Source organism: Cyclopterus lumpus, chromosome 22 (genome assembly GCF_009769545.1).
Source record: "Cyclopterus lumpus isolate fCycLum1 chromosome 22, fCycLum1.pri, whole genome shotgun sequence".
NCBI lineage: Eukaryota > Metazoa > Chordata > Actinopteri > Perciformes > Cyclopteridae > Cyclopterus > Cyclopterus lumpus.
In genome coordinates this window covers 21,914,168-21,935,322 of record NC_046987.1, presented here as the reverse complement: position 1 = coordinate 21,935,322, position 21,155 = coordinate 21,914,168, and the positions used below count along the sequence as shown (strand labels likewise).

The 21,155-nt window shown below is 51.9% G+C and overlaps 1 protein-coding gene across 2 annotated transcripts in view; it reads left to right on the top strand.

The window, feature by feature from the left end:
- Nucleotides 1–9,697: 9,697 nt before the first annotated feature.
- LOC117751170 (protein jagged-2-like) overlaps nucleotides 9,698–21,155 on the top strand; it is a 54,742-nt gene continuing 43,284 nt past the window's right edge. For both annotated transcript variants that reach the window (XM_034562778.1, XM_034562777.1), the window contains exons 1-2: nucleotides 9,698–9,969; nucleotides 10,980–11,303. In XM_034562778.1, coding sequence (XP_034418669.1) covers nucleotides 9,901–9,969; nucleotides 10,980–11,303 — 393 coding nt within the window. In that variant the 5' untranslated portion in view covers nucleotides 9,698–9,900. The remainder of the gene's footprint in view (nucleotides 9,970–10,979; nucleotides 11,304–21,155) is intronic.

The window sequence follows — 21,155 nt, the reverse complement described above, 5'->3', positions numbered from 1 at the left end:
CCCCCCTCACGACACTTGGTCTTCACGCGGTTCTGTTCTTATGAGGAAGTGCTCGTGAACACACACACACACACACACACACACACACACACACACACACACGTTGGACTCCCCGTAATAATAAAAGCCTTCACACAGTTCACAGAAAGCCCCCTGAGCTCACGCAGGTATTCATTTGCAGCGCTCACCTGCAGCTTCACACGACCTGCAGCTATGTGCCCCTCCCCTTTATGGCTGAGGCCCCGCCCCCCCACAGAGCCTAATGAGATGTTTACATGCAGCTGGCGGTGGGAACCCGCATGCTGCTGGTGAGATGACAGGGACCTGATGGGGAGAGGCTTTAGAGCTGCAGCCATCTGCTGTCACTCAAAGACATCTGCTGTCAATCAAAGACATCTGCTGTCAATCAAAGGGCTGAAGCAGAAGTATAATTAGTTTGAGGGAACATTAATAAATACTTTCATCTTTTAGGAAAATGTGAACAATAGAACCGATCTACAGTGAAGCAACCTGAATAGATTATGATCAGGTTATTGTTCTGGTACTGAGACAGAGAGACAGACAGGCAGACAGACAGACAGACAGACAGACAGACAGAGAGACATACAGACAGACAGGCAGGCAGACAGACAGAGAGACAGGCAGACAGACAGACAGACAGACAGACAGACAGAGAGACATACAGACAGACAGGCAGGCAGACAGACAGAGAGACATACAGACAGACAGGCAGGCAGACAGACAGAGAGACATACAGACAGACAGGCAGGCAGACAGACAGAGAGACAGACAGAGAGACATACATACAGACAGACAGACAGACAGGCAGACAGACACACACACAGACAGACAGACACACACACAGACAGACACACACACACACAGACAGACAGACAGACAGACAGCCTACATGTCTGTAAAGGCAGTAAGCCCTCAGTGTTATCAGACACACACCTTTGGTTTAGAGCCGCTGCACCTGCTGCTCTCCGTGACCTCGGCTCTGGGAGCTGAACACACACCTGTGCTGCACGCGCTCCGTTCAGGTTAAACATTCCTGCTCTTCCCCAGATTTCTGCATCCAGATGTCGTTAACCTGGAAAGGAGCGTGGCCTCCTGGCTCCTCTTCATGTTCTCCGTGTTCCTGCTCATTCATTCATTCATGAAGAAGAACTCGTCTCCGTGCTTCATCCACTCTGACCTGCAGGCTGAATGTCGACACACAACCCATTTTACTGCAATGAGGAATGTTTCCACATGAGAAATAAACAGGACGGTGTGAGTGTGTGTGAGAGTGTGTGAGTGTGTGTGTGAGAGTGTGTGAGTGTGTGTGTGTGTGTGAGAGTGTGTGTGTGTGTGTGTGTGTGTGTGAGTGTTCATGTGTGTGTGAGTGTGTGTGTGTGAGTGTGTGTGAGTGTGTGTGTGAGTGTCTATGAGAGTGTGTGTGTGTGTGAGGGTGTGTGTGTGTGTGAGTGTGTGTGTGAGTGTGTGTGTGTGTGTGTGTGTGTGTGTGTGTGTGTGAGGGTGTGTGTGTGAGTGTGTGAGTGTGAGTGAGTGTTCATGTGTGAGTGAGTGTGTGTGTGTGAGTGTGTGTGAGTGTGTGTGTGTGAGTGTGTGTGAGTGTGTGTGTGAGTGTGTATGAGAGTGTGTGTGTGTGTGAGGGTGTGTGTGAGTGTGTGTGTGTGTGTGTGTGTGTGTGTGTGTGTGTGAGGGTGTGACTCTGGAAGGTTACCGTGAGGAATGCCTGTTCCAACACTTCACTCTTACGGTGGAGATAAGTGAGCGGTCGGTATGCAGGCGGAGGCGGAGCTTCCTGCCTGTCGGCGAGCTGTCAGGTGATCAAACGGCGTTTTCCTCGGAAGGTGTGAGGAGTTCAAGCGGAGGAGAGAACGTAGGTCAAACGAACCCTCTTTGCTTTTGTCTGACGGCTCTCAGCGCCGTCCGTCCGTAACGACGGAGTCACCTTCACCACTCAGGGTTCCTCCTCACTGCCTCCACCCTCCACCCTTCACCCTTCACCCTCCACCCTTCACCCTCCACCCTCCACCCTCCACCCTCCACCCTTCACCCTCCACCCTTCACCCTCCACCCTTCACCCTCCACCCTTCACCCTTCACTCTTCACTCTTCACTCTTCATCCACCCTTCACTCTTCACTCTTCATCCACCCTTCACCCTTCACTCTTCACTCTTCACTCTTCATCCACCCTTCACTCTTCATCCACCCTTCACTCTTCATCCACCCTTCACTCTTCACTCTTCACCCTTCACCCTTCACTCTTCACCCTTCACTCTTCATCCACTCTTCACTCTTCACCCTCCACCCTTCACTCTTCATCCACCCTTCACTCTTCATCCACCCTTCACTCTTCACCCTTCACTCTTCATCCACCCTTCACTCTTCACTCTTCACCCTTCACTCTTCACCCTTCACTCTTCATCCACCCTTCACTCTTCACTCTTCACCCTTCACCTTTCACTCTTCATCCTCCACCCTTCATCCTCCACTCTTCATCCTCCACCCTTCACCCTTCATCCTCCACCCTTCATCCTCCACCCTTCATCCTCCACTCTTCATCCTCCACCCTTCATCTTCCACCCTTCATCCTCCACCCTTCATCTTCCACCCTTCATCCTCCACCCTTCATCTTCCACCCTTCATCCTCCACCCTTCATCCTCCACCCTTCATCTTCCACCCTTCATCCTCCACCCTTCATCTTCCACCCTTCATCCTCCACTCTTCATCCTCCACCCTTCATCCTCCACCCTTCATCTTCCACCCTTCATCCTCCATCCTCCACCCTTCATCCTCCACCCTTCATCTTCCACCCTTCATCCTCCATCCTCCACCCTTCATCCTCCACCCTTCATCTTCCACCCTTCATCCTCCACCCTTCATCCTCCACTCTTCATCCTCCACCCTTCACCCTTCATCCTCCACCCTTCATCCTCCACCCTTCATCCTCCACCCTTCATCCTCCACTCTTCATCCTCCACCCTTCATCCTCCACTCTTCATCCTCCATCCTCCACCCTTCATCCTCCACTCTTCATCCTCCACCCTTCATGAAACATTTCTCCACCCAGCGTTAATAAATAGATTGCCTAATACTTAAATCCTCGACATGCATTTTTGTCTGATTAGTCATAACCGAGATCTTATACTAACTTTCTTCACGCTGAAGCCTCCGTACTCAGAAACTGTAAAGAAAACAAGGGTTTTCTAATAGTTGTGATTAAACGTGAAAACAAAAGGTTGCTGCTTTTTATTTTATTTCTATGATTTGTTTAGTTTAAATATATGATTTTGATAAATAAAGGTCACAAAATGCCCCGTGTCGTTTATTCTCCTTTTCCAACGTAAAGATGGAGCATTTGAGCCACTGTAGTGAAACACAGAGTAGGGGTGGTACATTGGAGTTGGGATGTCACGATAACTTTCTGACCGATAAAGGTTAAATTCCACGGTTCTCGAAACACAATTCAAATCAGTAAAAACTAAAAAATATATAAATTCAAAGGACTTCAACATATTATGACAACGTTATAATATAGTTTTAACTGAAAGGGGCTTGAACCTCCGTTAGCGTTAGCTGTTTGTAAGCTGCGTTATTTATCCAAGCAAGCTAACTGCTAACGTTAACTAGCTCTCCGCTCTGTGTTGTTCACATTGAAACCTCGTCAGGGACTTTTTTTCTCTCGTCCCGAGAACGCCGTTTGTCTCGAGCTCTCCGGGGAAAACGTCCCACTTTCGGAATTTTGGCAACGACTTGGAGCCGAAGTATCGGTTCTTGCATGAACAGAAATGAATATGGTCCTTTTTAATTAATTTTTTGTACAAATAGTGCCTCCTGCTCAAATGCTGCTAAAGTCTCTGTTAAAAAACAGTGAATTCCCGTCTTCTTCGCCCGTGCATCTTGTAAACCAACGGAAGCCGCTCGTTGTTTGTTGCCCCCCCCCGTCGTGTGACGCGTCCCAGATTGCCTCATAACTCAGCCGTCTCTCCGCAGACCGCCCGCCACGCCCCGCCGATGAGCAAACGGTGATCCGTCGCTGCTTCTGGGAATTGAGTACCGTGAATCAGCGCCTTAACCCCCTGAGCAAGGCACCGAGTGTGCCGGTTCCTCGCCCTCTGCTCCTGGAGACCAGAATGCACTTCCATTCGAGCTGCCGCGTCATTCGGGGGGTTTGGAAAACGAAGACAATGTGAGAAAGCGATCGTCCGATGTTGTGGTGCTAAAAGACCACACAGGCAAGCCGCGACAGGACTCTCTAAAGTTGACTCTTTTGTCCGATAAGAGCTCCGTTGTGTTTGCATTCTTCAGGACGGGACTTGTAAACGTTTCTATGGCAGCTCGCTCAGCCCTCGGCCTCTTTGTGTGCCGTTGCACTCCACATTGTGTGCCGGAGCTGTGGGCGAAGGTGAAAGCGATTGTGTGGGTTTTTTCTGGAGCGTATCCCTTCCTGAAAAACACACATAAGTCCTCCAACAGTAGCTCCGGAGTCACAGAGACGGAGACGTGGTTCTACTGCTCGGCAGAGCGTTGTGTTCAGGGTTGTGAGGCTCGTGCTGTAATAGTGACAGATACGTGACGGGCAGGAGGTAACAAAGGAAGTCAAGATCAGCGTCTGTCACTTTCTGATGGCATACAAAGCATTCACTAAATAAATCACCTTCGTCCTGCAAAAAACAAATATTAAGTCCAAAATGTGAAAATCACGTTGTCGTCTTCCTCCTCCAGTGTGTCGACATAGACGTCCTTAAAACATGATTCTTATGAGAAGAAAACAACACAGCAACAAACAACCACAATACTGCGCATCGAGACCTCAAGATGTACTGGATGAGGAGAGATTAAGAACTTTCTTTATTTAATAGTTTATTTTAATAGTTTAATAGACCTAATAACTGCTTCTAAATGTACACATGAGTATCTTTAAGGGGGCTAACGGTGTTAACGCTATAAACAGCAACAGTGCTTAAAGAGCTAACGGTGTAAACAACAGCAACAGGGCTAACGGTGTGTACCTGCTTACCAGCTTTGACCTCTGACCCTTTGACCTCTGAACCTGAGAAAGGAATCCCTCACGATGCACATTTGGAAACAAACTGAGTTTGAGCAGAGTGACTGTGTGCCAAGTGAGCTGAAATCAGATCAACTAAACGATGGAATAAAAGGGAAAGGGCAGGTCGGCACTCGTCGGGCTCACCTGCAGAGCTGACTCAGGACTCCCCACCATGACAGAGCGAGTCTGAATATTTCATGTCCACTGGGATCGTAGAACACAGTCAACAGAGGCTTTAATCACCGGGGTGTGATCAATGCGCAGGAATTTGCATCGGTGGGATCGGTGCAGAGACAGACCTGAGCTTGTAAAGTAGAGCGGGACACGCTCACGTCATGGAAAAAACACATCAGTCGACACGGCATCGAACCGTATGCAGACGACACGCAGCGTTATGTTGAAGTTCAAAAGAGAAAGCAAAAGAACACCTTCTTCCATCATTAATGCACCTTAAATAGGTTCTGAACTCAAACCTCTCCTCTCGTGGGGGCAGCTGTAAACAGCAGCATCGTATCTGCAGCACATATCGGGTTGTGTAGACTTGTTTTGTCTTTGCTCCGCATTAGAGGCCCCAGCAATGGGAGGCGCGACTTTATCTCCCGCTGAAGTTCATAACCCTTCAAACGTTCAACTGCAGAATAAAAAAACTGTTTTTTAGAGTGTACTTTACAGTGTGTTAATCCCTTTGTTCATGTTTTATCTCAGTGACTGTTGGATGGATCTCCATGACATTGTGTACAGACATTCATGGTCCCCAGAGGATATGTTACGTCATCCTGTAGGTTGATCATGTCTAAACTGTGCACACGGAAGATGTTTTAATAGAATAAGATTGGAGCTTTGCAGAAAGAAGCCAACTGTCGTCTTTAAACACCTGTTTGGGCGCCAATATGGCTGATTACGCAACACTGAGATACTGAACCTTTTACGAAAGGAAAGGTATTATTTTAATTCCATGAGCTTATTGAAGATTTGAAGATCCCTTCGAAGTGACATTTGTTCTGCAAAGTTCATGCAATCATCTGAAATGCTGCGGATGGCAGAGCTCTGCTCAGAGGAGCCCGTTTAATTAAAGTCATTACTGACCCAGTTTATCTGAGGATTGTGCAGCATACTTCCTTATTGCTGCTGATAAGAGCCGTCGTAAAGAGATGAACACAAGACGTGTCTCTGCGTGAATGAGTCGTATGTACACAAGTATGTGCACATGGCAGAGTGTGTGTGTGTGTGTGTGTTTGCGTGTGTGTGTGTGTGTGTGTGTGTGTGTTTGCGTTGGTCTGCACCTGCTTCCCTGGGAGGAAACATCTGCTGCAGGGTGTCAGAGGCCACCTGTCGGCCTCCGTCCGGACTGCCCGGCCCACAGAACTGATCTCTTGTGCAGAATGAAGCCGGATGATGTGCACGGAGGCAAACAGCTGCCATCCGAGGCGGAGATCTCTGTCTGCACGCTGCGAGTAACGGACGGAGTGGCTCTTCATGCCGAGTGGAGTCCTCCAATGTAACTTGACAATCTGGAAACGAGGAAAAATCTTCCCCAAAAAATGTCCCAACAGGCACAACTTGACAAGAAGATGGATGGAAGACACATTCGGATTATTAGCAACTCATTTGAACGTTCATCTCTTTTTTCTGTCGCTGTAGAAAAGCTGAAACATCTCAACATCCTCCACATGTTCACGGCTCCCAGAGGATGGACTTCTTCCTCTAGCGCCACCATCTGGTTAACATGTGTGGTGTTGGATTATCATGATATTATGTTAACTGTCAAAACTTTGGGTGATCCACTGACTTTGACCACGTTGACGTTTCACTTTGCCCGTTCTTTGGTTTATGAAGGAATTACCCATCAGCCCCTGCTGTACCTTCATGCTACTGCTAGTGTTAGCATGCTAACATCAGCTGAAACACGTAAAGCAATGCTCCACCTTTTGAATATCAAACTCATCCCTCGTAGACTTCAAATGGCGACAAAGAAAAGTACGCATGTCCATAAATAAATATTGTCTGTGACGTCGTCCACCTTGAAGCCGTGAGGTCCGTAACGCGTTCGTCAAAGTGACGCTAAATACGGCTGAATGTTGGTCAGCTTTGGTGTTTCTGTGACAACGATGAACAGCCGACTGGTGGCACCAAACACGAGTTGTCTATTTATTCATTTCTGGGTGAAAATATGAAAGTTTCAGCCTGTTCTCTCTCCCGAGTCGTCAAAAAAGACTCGGCAGCTCGGTCAAACCTCGCCGCTCTAGGAGGCGGGACTTAAGGAGGAAGTCAGGTGGTCTGAAGAGGGGTTTGACCCGTGGAGGAAGGCGGTCGGGTTGGAGAGGAGACCAAACTAACCAAACCAACCAAACTAACCAAACCAACCAAACCAAACCAACCAAACTAACCAAACCAACCAAACCAACCAAACCAACCAAACTAACCAAACCAACCAAACCAAACCAACCAAACCAACCAAACCAACCAAACTAACCAAACCAACCAAACCAAACCAACCAAACCAACCAAACTAACCAAACCAACCAAACCAACCAAACCAACCAAACCAAACCAACCAAACCAACCAAACCAACCAAACCAACCAAACCAACCAAACCAAACCAACCAAACCAACCAAACTAACCAAACCAACCAAACCAAACCAACCAAACCAACCAAACCAACCAAACCAAACCAACCAAACTAACCAAACCAACCAAACCAACCAAACCAACCAAACTAACCAAACCAACCAAACCAAACCAACCAAACCAACCAAACCAACCAAACCAAACTAACCAAACCAACCAAACCAACCAAACCAACCAAACTAACCAAACCAACCAAACCAAACCAACCAAACCAACCAAACCAACCAAACCAACCAAACCAAACCAACCAAACCAACCAAACCAACCAAACCAACCAAACCAACCAAACCAACCAAACCAACCAAACTAACCAACCAAACCAACCAAACCAACCAAACCAACCAAACCAACCAAACTAACCAAACTAACCAAACCAACCAAACCAACCAAACCAACCAAACCAACCAACCAAACCAACCAAACTAACCAAACCAACCAAACCAACCAAACCAACCAAACTAACCAAACTATCCAAACCAACCAAACCAACCAAACCAACCAAACCAAACTAACCAAACTAACCAAACTAACCAAACCAACCAAACTAACCGTGACCGCGTGGCTTTCCTTAATATGTATTTTAAAGGACGTGTGTGTGCACGTGAGGAACTGACGCTCAAGACCGAGCATGTGGGTGGACGGAGCACACGGTCCTCATCCTGGTGAGACCTGGTGTTGAGACGTTTGAAGGACTTTGGGGGCGGGGCGGTGCCCCAGGAGACGCTCTGGTTCCTTCAAACACTAATTAAAGCCCCCGCAGACCCGTGTTCTTCAGAGACGGCATTCAAGGTGCAGGTGTTTGGTAGTGGACTCTGGATTCGGGGTGGACCACAGAGAGATCCACGATTTCCTCAAAGCCGTCATTGGTGTTCAGTCCGGTCTGGTGTTCGTATCAATATCCACTTTTATTCTCTCCGTTTATCTGAAGATTATAAGACAATAAAGAGAGTCCACCTGAAAACAAACTTCCTCATATACGACGCAGGTGTAATCAACGGGGGGCAGATTTATGAATACTTCTGTTTTTATTATTATTCATAGAACGTCTTGAAGTCAAGGACGGAATGTGTGTATTGTGTCTCTTTCACCTGTGTGTGTGTGTGTGTGTGTGCGTGTGTGCGTGTGCGTGTGTGTGTGTGCGTGAGTGATAACTGTCAGACACGAACACCCACAGTGGAATAAATTAAATTCTATGTGAACTAAAGTCGCTATAAGCGTAATAATAATAAAAACAATAATAATAAAACAATAATAATAATAACAATAAGTGGTTCTCTGAATGAAGGGTACTTTGGATAATAACATTATATTCAGTTGCTCCTAAATTAAAAAGAAACACGGTGACAAAATACTTGATTACTTCATTAAATCTGCTCTGTAATGGATTACATTACAATGTGTGCGCGTGCGCGCGCGTGCGTGTCGCTGAGCGGTCGGTAGAGGGCGCTGACAGCCGTGTTTCCTCTGCTTGCAGCTCAGCTGTCCACTGAAACACGACGCGCGTGTGTGTGCGCGCGCGCGTGCGTGTCTTTACTCTTCGCTCACACGTTTACAGCTCGATGTATTCTGTTGATATGAATCTTCTGAATTCTGCATAAAAATCTGCAACGGAAACATATTTACGAGGTTCTTCCCAATAAATCCAAATCATAATCTCTGTATGTAAAACCTTTCAGCGTAAAGAGGCGCGTGCGTTGTGTAATAATAAATATCGAGAGCTCCCGTGTGAGAAACTTCCAGGATACCCCCCCCCCCCCCCCCCGGTCCTCCCCCCGCTGCTTCTCCCAGCCCCGCCTCCTGATTGGCTCTGCGCGGACCAACGGTCCATCCCGGCGGCCTGTGATTGGTCCACACCACCGTCCGTCGTCTAGCGGGGGGGTTCGAAGGGGTGTGAGGGAGGAGGAGGAGGAGGAGGGAGGAGGAGGGGGGGGGGGCGGGGGGGGCGCCCTGTCTTTTGGCACCAGAGACGCGCCGCTGCTGTTAGTGCGTCGAGCGGCGGAGGAAGTGTGCGCGTCTCGTTGTGCGTCCAGGACCGAGCTTCCACCTCCAGAGCCACGGGCACCACGCACCGTGCACGGGCACCGGGACCACGGATACCGCTTCTCTTCTGCGTTATTAATATTAATAATTTCATTCTCCCGCTGACTGGAGACCACACATGCCCGCTTCGGGTCCCCGATGGTAACCGACCCCGCGCGGCCGGAGACATGTGGACTAGTCCGGGGACGGCGCGCTGCGTCTCGCTCGTGAGTCTGATCCTGGTGCTGTGGGCCGAGGTGAGCACTTTAACCTGGGCACTGATCAGCTGATCACCGATCAGTAACTTCTTCTTCTTCTTCTTCGTGTGTTAACATTCCAGCTTTAATTGAATTGAGTCACGTGACCTCTGGATGTCTAAATGTGCGCGTCCTTTGGGAGATGAAGTTAAAAACCTTCTGCGGATAAGAAGTTATGACGTCACGGCGGGGGGCAAAGTTCTGTCTTCTTAAAAGTTTCATCTCCAACATGAAGTGCGCGTGACACGCACATTCTGAACAAGCCCGGCGACGACAAAAAAAAACAGATCGATTTGGGTGAAAAAGGTGTTTGAAGCTTCACCTGCGCGCGTGAGCAGGAGCAGGTCCGAGCTCAGTGGGGGTGGAGGTCTCGGTCCGGACCCCGGGGTAGAGGTCTCGGTTCGGACCCCGGGGTTGAGGTCTCGGTCCGCGGACCCCGGGGTAGAGGTCTCGGTTCGGACCCCGGGGTAGAGGTCTCGGTTCGGACCCCGAGGTAGAGGTCTCGGTTCGCGGACCCCGGGGTTGAGGTCTCGGTCCGCGGACCCCGGGGTTGAGGTCTCGGTCCGCGGACCCCGGGGTTGAGGTCTCGGTCCGCGGACCCCGGGGTTGAGGTCTCGGTTCGCGGACCCCGGGGTAGAGGTCTCGGTTCGGACCCCGGGGTAGAGGTCTCGGTCCGCGGACCCCGGGGTTGAGGTCTCGGTTCGGACCCCGGGGTAGAGGTCTCGGTCCGCGGACCCCGGGGTTGAGGTCTCGGTTCGCGGACCCCGGGGTTGAGGTCTCGGTCCGCGGACCCCGGGGTTGAGGTCTCGGTCCGCGGACCCCGGGGTTGTGCCACAACCCCGGGGTCCGCGGAGTGACTGCGCACTGCACACCTCACGCACTACTTTCCCCTGAACCCTTCACCGAGGCGCTTTTTGAACATTTGACCCCCAAAGCTGTCGTTCTCTCTTTAAAAAGCATCCTCAGTATAATCAGTGCTGTGCCGGTCTCACTCCCCCGTGTCCCCGCAGGTGTCTCTCTCCACCGGGTACTTCGAGCTGCAGCTGGTCTCCGTGGGGAACCCCAACGGGCAGCTCCTGAACGGAGACTGCTGCGACGCGGAGAAGAGCGCGGCGGAGGGCCACTGCGGCGCGGACGAGTGCGACACCTACTTCCGAGTGTGCTTAAAGGAATACCAGACGGAGGTCACGACGCACGGGCCGTGCACGTACGGCTCGGAAACTACTAAGGTCATCGGTGGGAATACTTTTCAGTTCAAGGGCGCGCAGAAGAGCGGACACAACCGGAACCACGACGCCGGGAGGATCCTCATCCCCTTCCAGTTCGCCTGGCCGGTAAGTGATGCGGGGCTGCGGCGCGTGCGCGGTGCAGGTGGACGAGGTTCTCCGGTTTCACGTCACGTGTTCAGAATGTAGAATTATCAGAGGGAGTTTGGTTGTTTTAATAAATAATAGTCATTTGGCACATGCTTTGATCTCTACGTGATCCGCCTCCTCGTGGAGATGTGTTTAAGTGCATGTGTGCGCGTGTCTGTGTCTGCCACGGTGCGTGTGTGTGCGCCACGGTGTGTGCGTGTGTCTGTGTGCGCCACGGTGTGTGTGTGTCCGCCACGGTGTGTGTGTGTGTGCGCCACGGTGTGTGCGTGTGTCTGTGTGCGCCACGGTGTGTGCGTGTGTGTGTGCGCGTGTGTGTGTCTGCCACGGTGCGCGTGTGTCCGCCACGGTGTGTGTGTGTGTGCGCCACGGTGTGTGTGTGTGTGCGCCACGGTGTGTGTGTGTGTGCGCCACGGTGTGTGCGTGTGTCTGTGTGCGCCACGGTGCGTGTGTGTGCGCCACGGTGTGTGCGTGTGTCTGTGTGCGCCACGGTGTGTGCGTGTGTCTGTGTGCGCCACGGTGTGTGCGTGTGTCTGTGTGCGCCACGGTGTGTGTGTGTCCGCCACGGTGTGTGTGTGTGTGCGCCACGGTGTGTGCGTGTGTCTGTGTGCGCCACGGTGTGTGCGTGTGTCTGTGTGCGCCACGGTGTGTGTGTGTCCGCCACGGTGTGTGTGTGTGTGCGCCACGGTGTGTGCGTGTGTCTGTGTGCGCCACGGTGTGTGCGTGTGTGTGTGCGCGTGTGTGTGTCTGCCACGGTGCGCGTGTGTCCGCCACGGTGTGTGTGTGTGCGCCACGGTGTGTGTGTGTGTGCGCCACGGTGTGTGTGTGTGTGCGCCACGGTGTGTGCGTGTGTCTGTGTGCGCCACGGTGCGTGTGTGTGCGCCACGGTGTGTGCGTGTGTCTGTGTGCGCCACGGTGTGTGCGTGTGTCTGTGTGCGCCACGGTGCGTGTGTGTGCGCCACGGTGTGTGTGTGTGTGCGCCACGGTGTGTGCGTGTGTCTGTGTGCGCCACGGTGTGTGCGTGTGTCTGTGTGCGCCACGGTGTGTGTGTGTCCGCCACGGTGTGTGTGTGTGTGCGCCACGGTGTGTGCGTGTGTCTGTGTGCGCCACGGTGTGTGCGTGTGTGTCTGCGCGTGTGTGTGTCTGCCACGGTGCGCGTGTGTCCGCCACGGTGTGTGTGTGTGTGCGCCACGGTGTGTGTGTGTCCGCCACGGTGTGTGCGTGTGTCTGTGTGCGCCACGGTGCGTGTGTGTGCGCCACGGTGTGTGTGTGTGCGCCACGGTGTGTGTGTGTGTGCGCCACGGTGTGTGCGTGTGTCTGTGTGCGCCACGGTGTGTGCGTGTGTCTGTGTGCGCCACGGTGCGTGTGTGTGCGCCACGGTGTGTGTGTGTGTGCGCCACGGTGTGTGCGTGTGTCTGTGTGCGCCACGGTGTGTGCGTGTGTCTGTGTGCGCCACGGTGTGTGCGTGTGTCTGTGTGCGCCACGGTGCGTGTGTGTGCGCCACGGTGTGTGTGTGTGCGCCACGGTGTGTGCGTGTGTCTGTGTGCGCCACAGTGTGTGCGTGTGTCTGTGTGCGCCACGGTGTGTGCGTGTCCGCCACGGTGTGTGTGTGTGTGTGCCACGGTGTGTGCGTGTGTCTGTGTGCGCCACGGTGTGTGCGTGTGTGTGTGCGCGTGTGTGTGTCTGCCACGGTGCGCGTGTGTCTGTGTGCGCCACAGTGTGTGCGTGTGTCTGTGTGCGCCACGGTGTGTGTGTGTCCGCCACGTTGTGTGTGTGTGTGTGCCACGGTGTGTGCGTGTGTCTGTGTGCGCCACGGTGTGTGCGTGTGTGTGTGCGCGTGTGTGTGTCTGCCACGGTGCGCGTGTGTCCGCCACGGTGTGTGTGTGCCACGGTGTGTGTGTGTGCGCCACGGTGTGTGTGTGTGCGCCACGGTGTGTGTGTCTGTGACGCAGGACTTTTACGCACAGCCGTGGCACAGTTTGATGGGTTACTAAACAAGCTGCTGTTTGTTAAAGTGTGTGTGTGTGTGTGTGTGTGTGTATGGGGGGGGGGGGCAGGGTGTTGATTAAGAAATGGCAAGTAACTTATTATCTAATCCAAACAAACGGTGGAGCCAATCAGAGTCTGAGCCGGCGTGGGAAACAGGAACAGTCCCGCCAGCCACAGCTTTATGAGCGCTGCTGTTCCCCTCTCAGATCGGTATCAGGCCTGTGACCGAGAGGGGACGTCACAGGTTTGATTCCCACGACAGCTGAGCGGCTGCCAACAGAGGAGCTGTGAGTGGGAAAGAGCAACAGAGATGACGGAAGTAAATGAGCCCGAGTCAGTCGAGAGGAGAGCGGGGTGGATCATTGACTCCGTGAAGTCCAGCAGGTTCCATCTCATCCCGGTGGAGCTGCTGAAGAGTGAAAGTCCTTTTCAAGTGAGACTTGAACATGTTTCAGAAGCCGGTTTGAAGCACGTTCCTGATCGTGGTGAAGCCATATTATCAGGAAAAGGGTGAAATAAATAGAAATGAACACAATAATGTTCCAGCTCCAGGATCAGCTCCTTTTCTCTGCTGCATGTGAATAGAATATTAATAATGCGTGATGGATGTCGGGTCTTAATATTGTTTGACATCGTGTGATCGAGGATCCGTGTGCGCACGGATATGAAATGATTGCTCGTGTCCCAGCGAACACGTCCCACACATCAGGACCTCCCCATTCATCAGTGCCCACGGTCAGCTGTCAGCGGAGGGGAGATGGAAGTAGTAAGTCGGGTGTCGGGTTACCACTAAGTTGTGTGTGACAGTATCGGTGTCACCGACCCGAACAAGTGAAGATCCTCGGTCACTCTGGGCCGGGGATGCCTTTACCTCGCCGCCTCTCAGGTTCACTGTGTGTGTGTGTGTGTGTGTGTGTGTGTGTGTGTGTGTGTGTGTCTGGGGGCACACACAGGAAGGAGTGTATCAGTGTTCTTCTTCTGATGAGGTCGAAGCAGCTGAAGGCTTTTCAAAAAAATAAAAAGTCCTCACACCTCAAGCTTTGAAATCCGTTCTCCAGGCGTCTGGTTTTCACTATTTGATATCTGGCTCGTGACCCTCTGTGTAATAACAATAATAACAATAATGCACACATACATGGGATGCATAAGAGCAAGTTAATTACGCTGTAATAGCCCTGAAAATCAGATGAATAGAACGCATAACTTCATTTGAGGTCATTGTGCTCGTTTAATATTCTTTAATTAGCATTGAAGAGCTCCAGCTGCTGTTGATTGATTTGTGTGATACAAACGTAGTGAAGAAGTAGTTCCCCGCATGATGACGAAAAGGAGCTGGAACCAGAGGGTGTAACGAGGCGTCATCAGAGGGTTTAAGTATCAGACGTGCACCCGGCAGGAGGGATTCCACCTCTGGGAGCAGGTTCCTCCTCTGGGAGCAGATTACTCCTCTGGGAGCAGGTTCCTCCTCTGGGAGCAGATTACTCCTCTGGGAGCAGATTCCTCCTCTGGGAGAAGATTCCTCCTCTGGGAGCAGGTTCCTCCTCTGGGAGCAGGTTCCTCCTCTGGGAGAAGATTCCTCTGAGAGCAGGTTCCTCCTCTGGGAGAAGATTCCTCCTCTGGGAGCAGGTTCCTCCTCTGGGAGCAGGTTCCTGAGCAGGTTCCTCCTCTGAGAGCAGGTTCCTCCTCTGGGAGCAGGTTCCTCCTCTGGGAGCAGGTTCCACCTCTGGGAGCAGGTTCCTCCTCTGGGAGCAGGTTCCTCCTCAGGTTCCCACCACTGGGAGCAGGTTCCTGAGCAGGTTCCTCCTCTGGGAGCAGGTTCCACCTCTGGGAGCACCTCTGGGAGCAGATTCCTCCTCTGGGAGCAGGTTCCTCCTCTGGGAGCAGGTTCCTCCTGTGGGAGCAGGTTCTTCCTGTGGGAGCAGGTTCCACCTCTGGGAGCAGGTTCCTCCTCTGGGAGCAGGTTCCACCTCTGGGAGCAGGTTCCTCCTCTGGGAGCAGGTTCCACCTCTGGGAGCAGGTTCCTCCTCTAGGAGCAGGTTCAACCTCTGGGAGCAGGTTCTTTCTGTCGGAGCAGGTTCCACCTCTGGGAGCAGGTTCGACCTCTGGGAGCAGGTTCGACCTCTGGGAGCAGGTTCTTCCTCTGGGAGCAGGTTCCACCTCTTGGAGCAGGTTCCACCTCTGGGAGCAGGTTCGACCTCTGGGAGCAGGTTCTTCCTGTGGGAGCAGGTTCCTGAGCAGGTTCCTCCTCTGGGAGCAGGTTCCTCCTCTAGGAGCAGGTTCCACCTCTGGGAGCAGGTTCCACCTCTGGGAGCAGGTTCTTCCTGTGGGAGCAGGTTCCTCCTCTGGGAGAAGGTTCCTCCTCTGGGAGCAGGTTCCACCTCTGGGAGCAGGTTCCTCCTCTGGGAGCAGGTTCCTCCTCTGGGAGCAGGTTCCACCTCTGGGAGCAGGTTCTTCCTGTGGGAGCAGGTTCCTCCTCTGGGAGCAGGTTCCACCTCTGGGAGCAGGTTCCTCCTCTGGGAGCAGGTTCCACCTCTGGGAGCAGGTTCTTCCTGTGGGAGCAGGTTCCTCCTCTGGGAGAAGGTTCCTCCTCTGGGAGCAGGTTCCACCTCTGGGAGCAGGTTCTTCCTGTGGGAGCAGGTTCCTCCTCTGGGAGCAGGTTCCTCCTCTGGGAGAAGGTTCCTCCTCTGGGAGCAGGTTCCACCTCTGGGAGCAGGTTCCTCTTCTGGGAGCAGGTTCCTCCTCTGGGAGCAGGTTCCTCTTCTGGGAGCAGGTTCCACCTCTGGGAGCAGAGCAGCTCTTCACCACAGAGAGACTTTCCTCATCCATCCGAAGGTTGTGAAAGATGACGGATGTCTCACTCTGCCCACACGTTACGAGACCAAAAAACCCGAGCTCCTCCTTCCACGGACTCTGGTTTGCACTGTGGCATGCCGCCTGCGGCCAGACAGCGCTGACAGTCACTAACTGTGTGTGTGTGTGTGTGTGTGTGTGTGTGTGTGTGTGTGTGTGTGTGTGTGTGGCCTGTAGCCTCTGGTGCTGCCACAGTGGACTCCTTCGGTCGGCCCCAGTAATCTGGGCCACTGGTCGTGACATGAATTAGCTGCAGAGATACAAAATAAAAGAAAGACATTGTTCCACCGATCCTTCATGTCAGGGTCTTTAGTGACATCTTTTACTTTTTATGGAAGGGATGGGGGGATGGGGTCTGATGGAGCGAGGGATAATGGGGACAAGACAGAGATAAAGAAGCCCCCCTCTTCAAAATATAAAAAACCTTGTGAGGATTCTGTCACGAGCTAACTGTATTTTTAGGATGCAGAAACTTTTTCTTTTTCACTAGCAAAAACAATCATTTACTTCTTTCCGTCTCCCCAGACCTTACCCTCTTACCCTCTCTCCTTACGGGTATTCTTAGAGCGGCTGTCCTCCCCTCACCCCTCCTGAGTCAATCGAGGATCAAGGGTGCGTTCGCCTTCAGTTTCTTTTACTCCCCTTCTGCCAGCATTCCCCCCTCGGCCTGGCAGATCTGAGAGGACAGAGGTGGAACAGCTGTTGTTAGGAGAGCTCCTCCTCCTCCCCCTCCTCCTGGAATAAATGTTTTAGTGAAACAACATTAGGAAAACAGGCTATGATTACAGCGTAGACGAAGCCAAAGAACAGCTCGCCCGGAGGAGTATCAGTGAGCAATCACAAAGTGCACTGTTGGATGTCTCCGTCTCCTTCCCTTGTTCCCTTGATGCCAACGGGCGGCTCGTTTGGCTCATTTGCCGAGTGCGTCTTTGGCGCCTCCTCCACCGGGAGCTCCTCTCGGTTCGGTGACTCTTTTAGTGGTTTATTAGTTTTTTGGGGGGATGAAGAGAGGGCCGAGCGTCAGGTGAGCGACGAAGACCATTTGGTACGTTTGGTGTCCAGTGATGAGGAAATGGAGAAGGAGCCCAAAAACGTCCTATTGTTAAGTTCTATTGTTAAGAACCACATGCTGCAACCATGATGTAAGTATCATGATGTTTAATGACGACCGCTCAGCAACTCATCCGCTCTTCCACGTGAGCTCCATATCTGCAGACGTTGGCGTTAGCGGCCCGGTTACGTGGCCGGTAGACGCGGACCGAATGAGGTAGAGTCCTGTTCTTTGTAAAGACTCTTTCATACCAAAACCATCCACACCGGCTACCATCATCTACCCATCGGCTACCATCAGCTACCCATCGGCTACCATCAGCTACCCATCGGCTACCATCATCTACCCATCGGCTACCCATCAGCTACCCATCGGCTACCATCGGCTACCCATCGGCTACCCATCGGCTACCATCATCTACCCATCGGCTACCCATCAGCTACCCATCGGCTACCATCAGCTACCCATCGGCTACCATCAGCTACCCATCGGCTACCATCATCTACCCATCGGCTACCCATCAGCTACCCATCGGCTACCCATCAGCTACCCATCGGCTACCATCATCCACCCATCGGCTACCCATCGGCTACCCATCAGCTACCCATCGGCTACCCATCAGCTACCCATCGGCTACCATCATCTACCCATCGGCTACCATCAGCTACCCATCATCTACCATCATCTACCCATCGGCTACCATCAGCTACCCATCATCTACCATCATCTACCCATCGGCTACCATCAGCTACCCATCATCTACCATCATCTACCCATCGGCTACCATCAGCTACCCATCATCTACCATGATCTACCCATCGGCTACCCATCATCTACCCATTGGCTACCATCATCTACCCATCGGCTACCATCATCTACCCATCGGCTACCATCATCTACCCATCAGCTACCCATCGGCTACCCATCAGCTACCCATCGGCTACCATCATCTACCCATCGGCTACCCATCGGCTACCCATCGGCTACCATCATCTACCCATCGGCTACCATCATCTACCCATCGGCTACCATCATCTACCCATCGGCTACCCATCATCTACCCATTGGCTGCCATCATCTACCCATCAGCTACCATCATCTACCCATCGGCTACCATCATCTACCCATCGGCTACCCATCATCTACCCATCGGCTACCCATCATCTACCCATCGGCTACCATCTACCCATCGGCTACCATCATCTACCCATCAGCTACCCATCGGCTACCCATCAGCTACCCATCGGCTACCATCATCTACCCATCGGCTACCCATCGGCTACCCATCATCTACCCATCGGCTACCATCATCTACCCATCGGCTACCATCATCTACCCATCGGCTACCATCATCTACCCATCGGCTACCCATCATCTACCCATCGGCTACCATCATCTACCCATCGGCTACCATCATCTACCCATCGGCTACCATCATCTACCCATCGGCTACCATCATCTACCCATCGGCTACCATCATCTACCCATCGGCTACCATCATCTAACCATCGGCTACCATCAGCTACTCATCGGCTACCGGCTACTTTATCTTTGTTTGCGACAGCTCCAGTTCGAACAGACTTCATTGGCAGTCAGACAGGTCTCCCTGTGTGTGTGTGTGTGTGTGTGTGTGTAGCCAGTCCGCTCATCTTTCCCACGCTGTTGCTGGTTCCGCGTCAGCTGACCAGGTTCTGAGGCGTGTACAATGTGCGATTAGCTGCTCGGTCCGTCTGAGCTCATCGATTGCTGTGTGTGTGTGTGTGTGTGTGTGTGTGTGTGTGTGTGTGTGTGTGTGTGTGTGTTTAGGGGCAGCTTTGTGTACTTGTGTTGGGACATGAATAGGTTCTCACAGTTACACTGAGGTGCAGAAAGCAGGTCCACACAAGATGAACCTCAGGCCAGGGTTAAAACTTGGCTTCAGGTTTAAGTCTCCAGAGAACGAGCGTGAGTCAGTGTCTCCTGAGTGTGTACATCTGGTATTTCATGTTCTTGGTAAACATGTTGCGACAAATTCTGATGAAAAGCTCCTTCTTTAACGTGGAAGTATTAGTTTTAAAAACTGAAAGACGTAGTCACCGTGACGTCACCCACTGGTTTCCAGACCGACGTTTTTGAAGCCTCAATTTCAGCATTTTGGTCTTCGCCATCTTTTTTTTTTGCAACCGGATAAGCCATTTAAGCATGAAGCTATACGTACAAGCATAGACTTCTATACAACCAGAGGAATCACCCCCTGGGGGTCAGGAGAGAGAATGCAGCTTTAACACATGAAGCATAGACTTCTATACAACCAGAGGAATCACCCCCTGGGGGTCAGGAGAGAGAATGCAGCTTTAACACATGAAGCATAGACTTCTATACAACCAGAGGAGTCGCCCCCTGGTGGTCAGGAGAGAGAATTCAGCTTTAACACATGAAGCATATACTTCTATACAACCAGAGGAGTCGCCCCCTGGTGGTCAGGAGAGAGAATGCAGCTTTACCACATGAAGCATAGACTTCTATACAACCAGAGGAGTCGCCCGCTGGTGGTCAGTAGAGAGAATGCAGCTTTAACACATGAAGCATAGACTTCTATACAACCAGAAGAGTCGCCCCCTGGTGGTCAGGAGAGAGAATGCAGCTTTAACACATGAAGCATAGACTTCTATACAACCAGAAGAGTCGCCCCCTGGTGGTCAGGAGAGAGAATGCAGCTCTAACACATGAAGCATAGACTTCTATACAACCAGAGGAGTCGCCCCCGGTCAATCTCTCCTGTGAACCAATCAGAATGCTTAAACTTGCACATGTTTAAGATGTCCTTGTATTCAGTTTCAATGGACACCTGCCAACCAATCAGGGACGAGTTTTATTATTATTTATTTTGCGTACGCATGGCATATTATGAAATCATCGCCGAGCCCACCGTGTGCAGGATGTACAGATCAGTTTCATGCATGTGTTAGTCTGCACATGAACGTGTGTGTGTGTGTGTGTGTGTGTGTGACCTTTATTACGCCTGTTATTAATAAGCGTCCTGTCCTCTCTGCTCGGTCCACATTGTGATTTGTCTCTGAAGAACATGGTCCAACTTCTAACAGCTGCTCAGATCTACACCTGCAGATTAAAGGTGTAGATGTTTGTATTGACGTTGTGTGTGTGTGTGTGTGTGTGTGAGAGAGGGTGTGTGTGTGTGTGTGTGTGTGTGTGTGTGTGTGTGTGTGTGTGTGTGTGTGTGTGTGTGTGTGTGTGTGTGTGTGTGTGTGTGTGTGTGTGTGTGTGTGTGTGTGTGTGTGTGTGTGTGTGTGTGTGTGTGTGTGTGTGTGTGTGTGTGTGTTTTAAGGCGAGGCAGAGGTCGTGAGCAGCGGTGATTAAAGCGCACAAAGCCTAATTTCCCACTTGACTCCCAGTAGTTGCTCACAGGGCTGATGGAGCTCAGCTGGACCTCAGAGAGAGAGAGAGAGAGAGAGAGAGAGAGAGAGAGAGAGAGAGAGAGAGAGAGAGAGAGAGAGAGAGAGAGAGAGAGAGAGAGAGAGAGAGAGAGAGAGAGAGAGAGAGAGAGAGAGAGAGAGAGAGAGAGAGAGAGAGAGAGAGAGAGAGAGAGAGAGAGAGAGAGAGAGAGAGAGAGAGAGAGAGAGAGAGAGAGAGAGAGAGAGAGAGAGAGAGAGAGAGAGAGAGAGAGAGAGAGAGAGAGAGAGAGAGAGAGAGAGAGAGAGACTTCTTCTCTGGTTCTTCTCGTCTTCTCTCCGGGGGAACGCCCCGTTAGCTGCATACTTCCTGCGTTACAGATCGTTTGCTGCCTCAGTTTACTTTCTGTGGACGGAGCGGGAGGAGATCTGTGGTTCGGGGTCTCCATCGTGGACCCGGGATCAGAGTCCTGGTCCCGGGTCCGTGAGCCACGGCCTGATTGTCATGGTCGTTTCACAGCTCTGTGCGAGCAG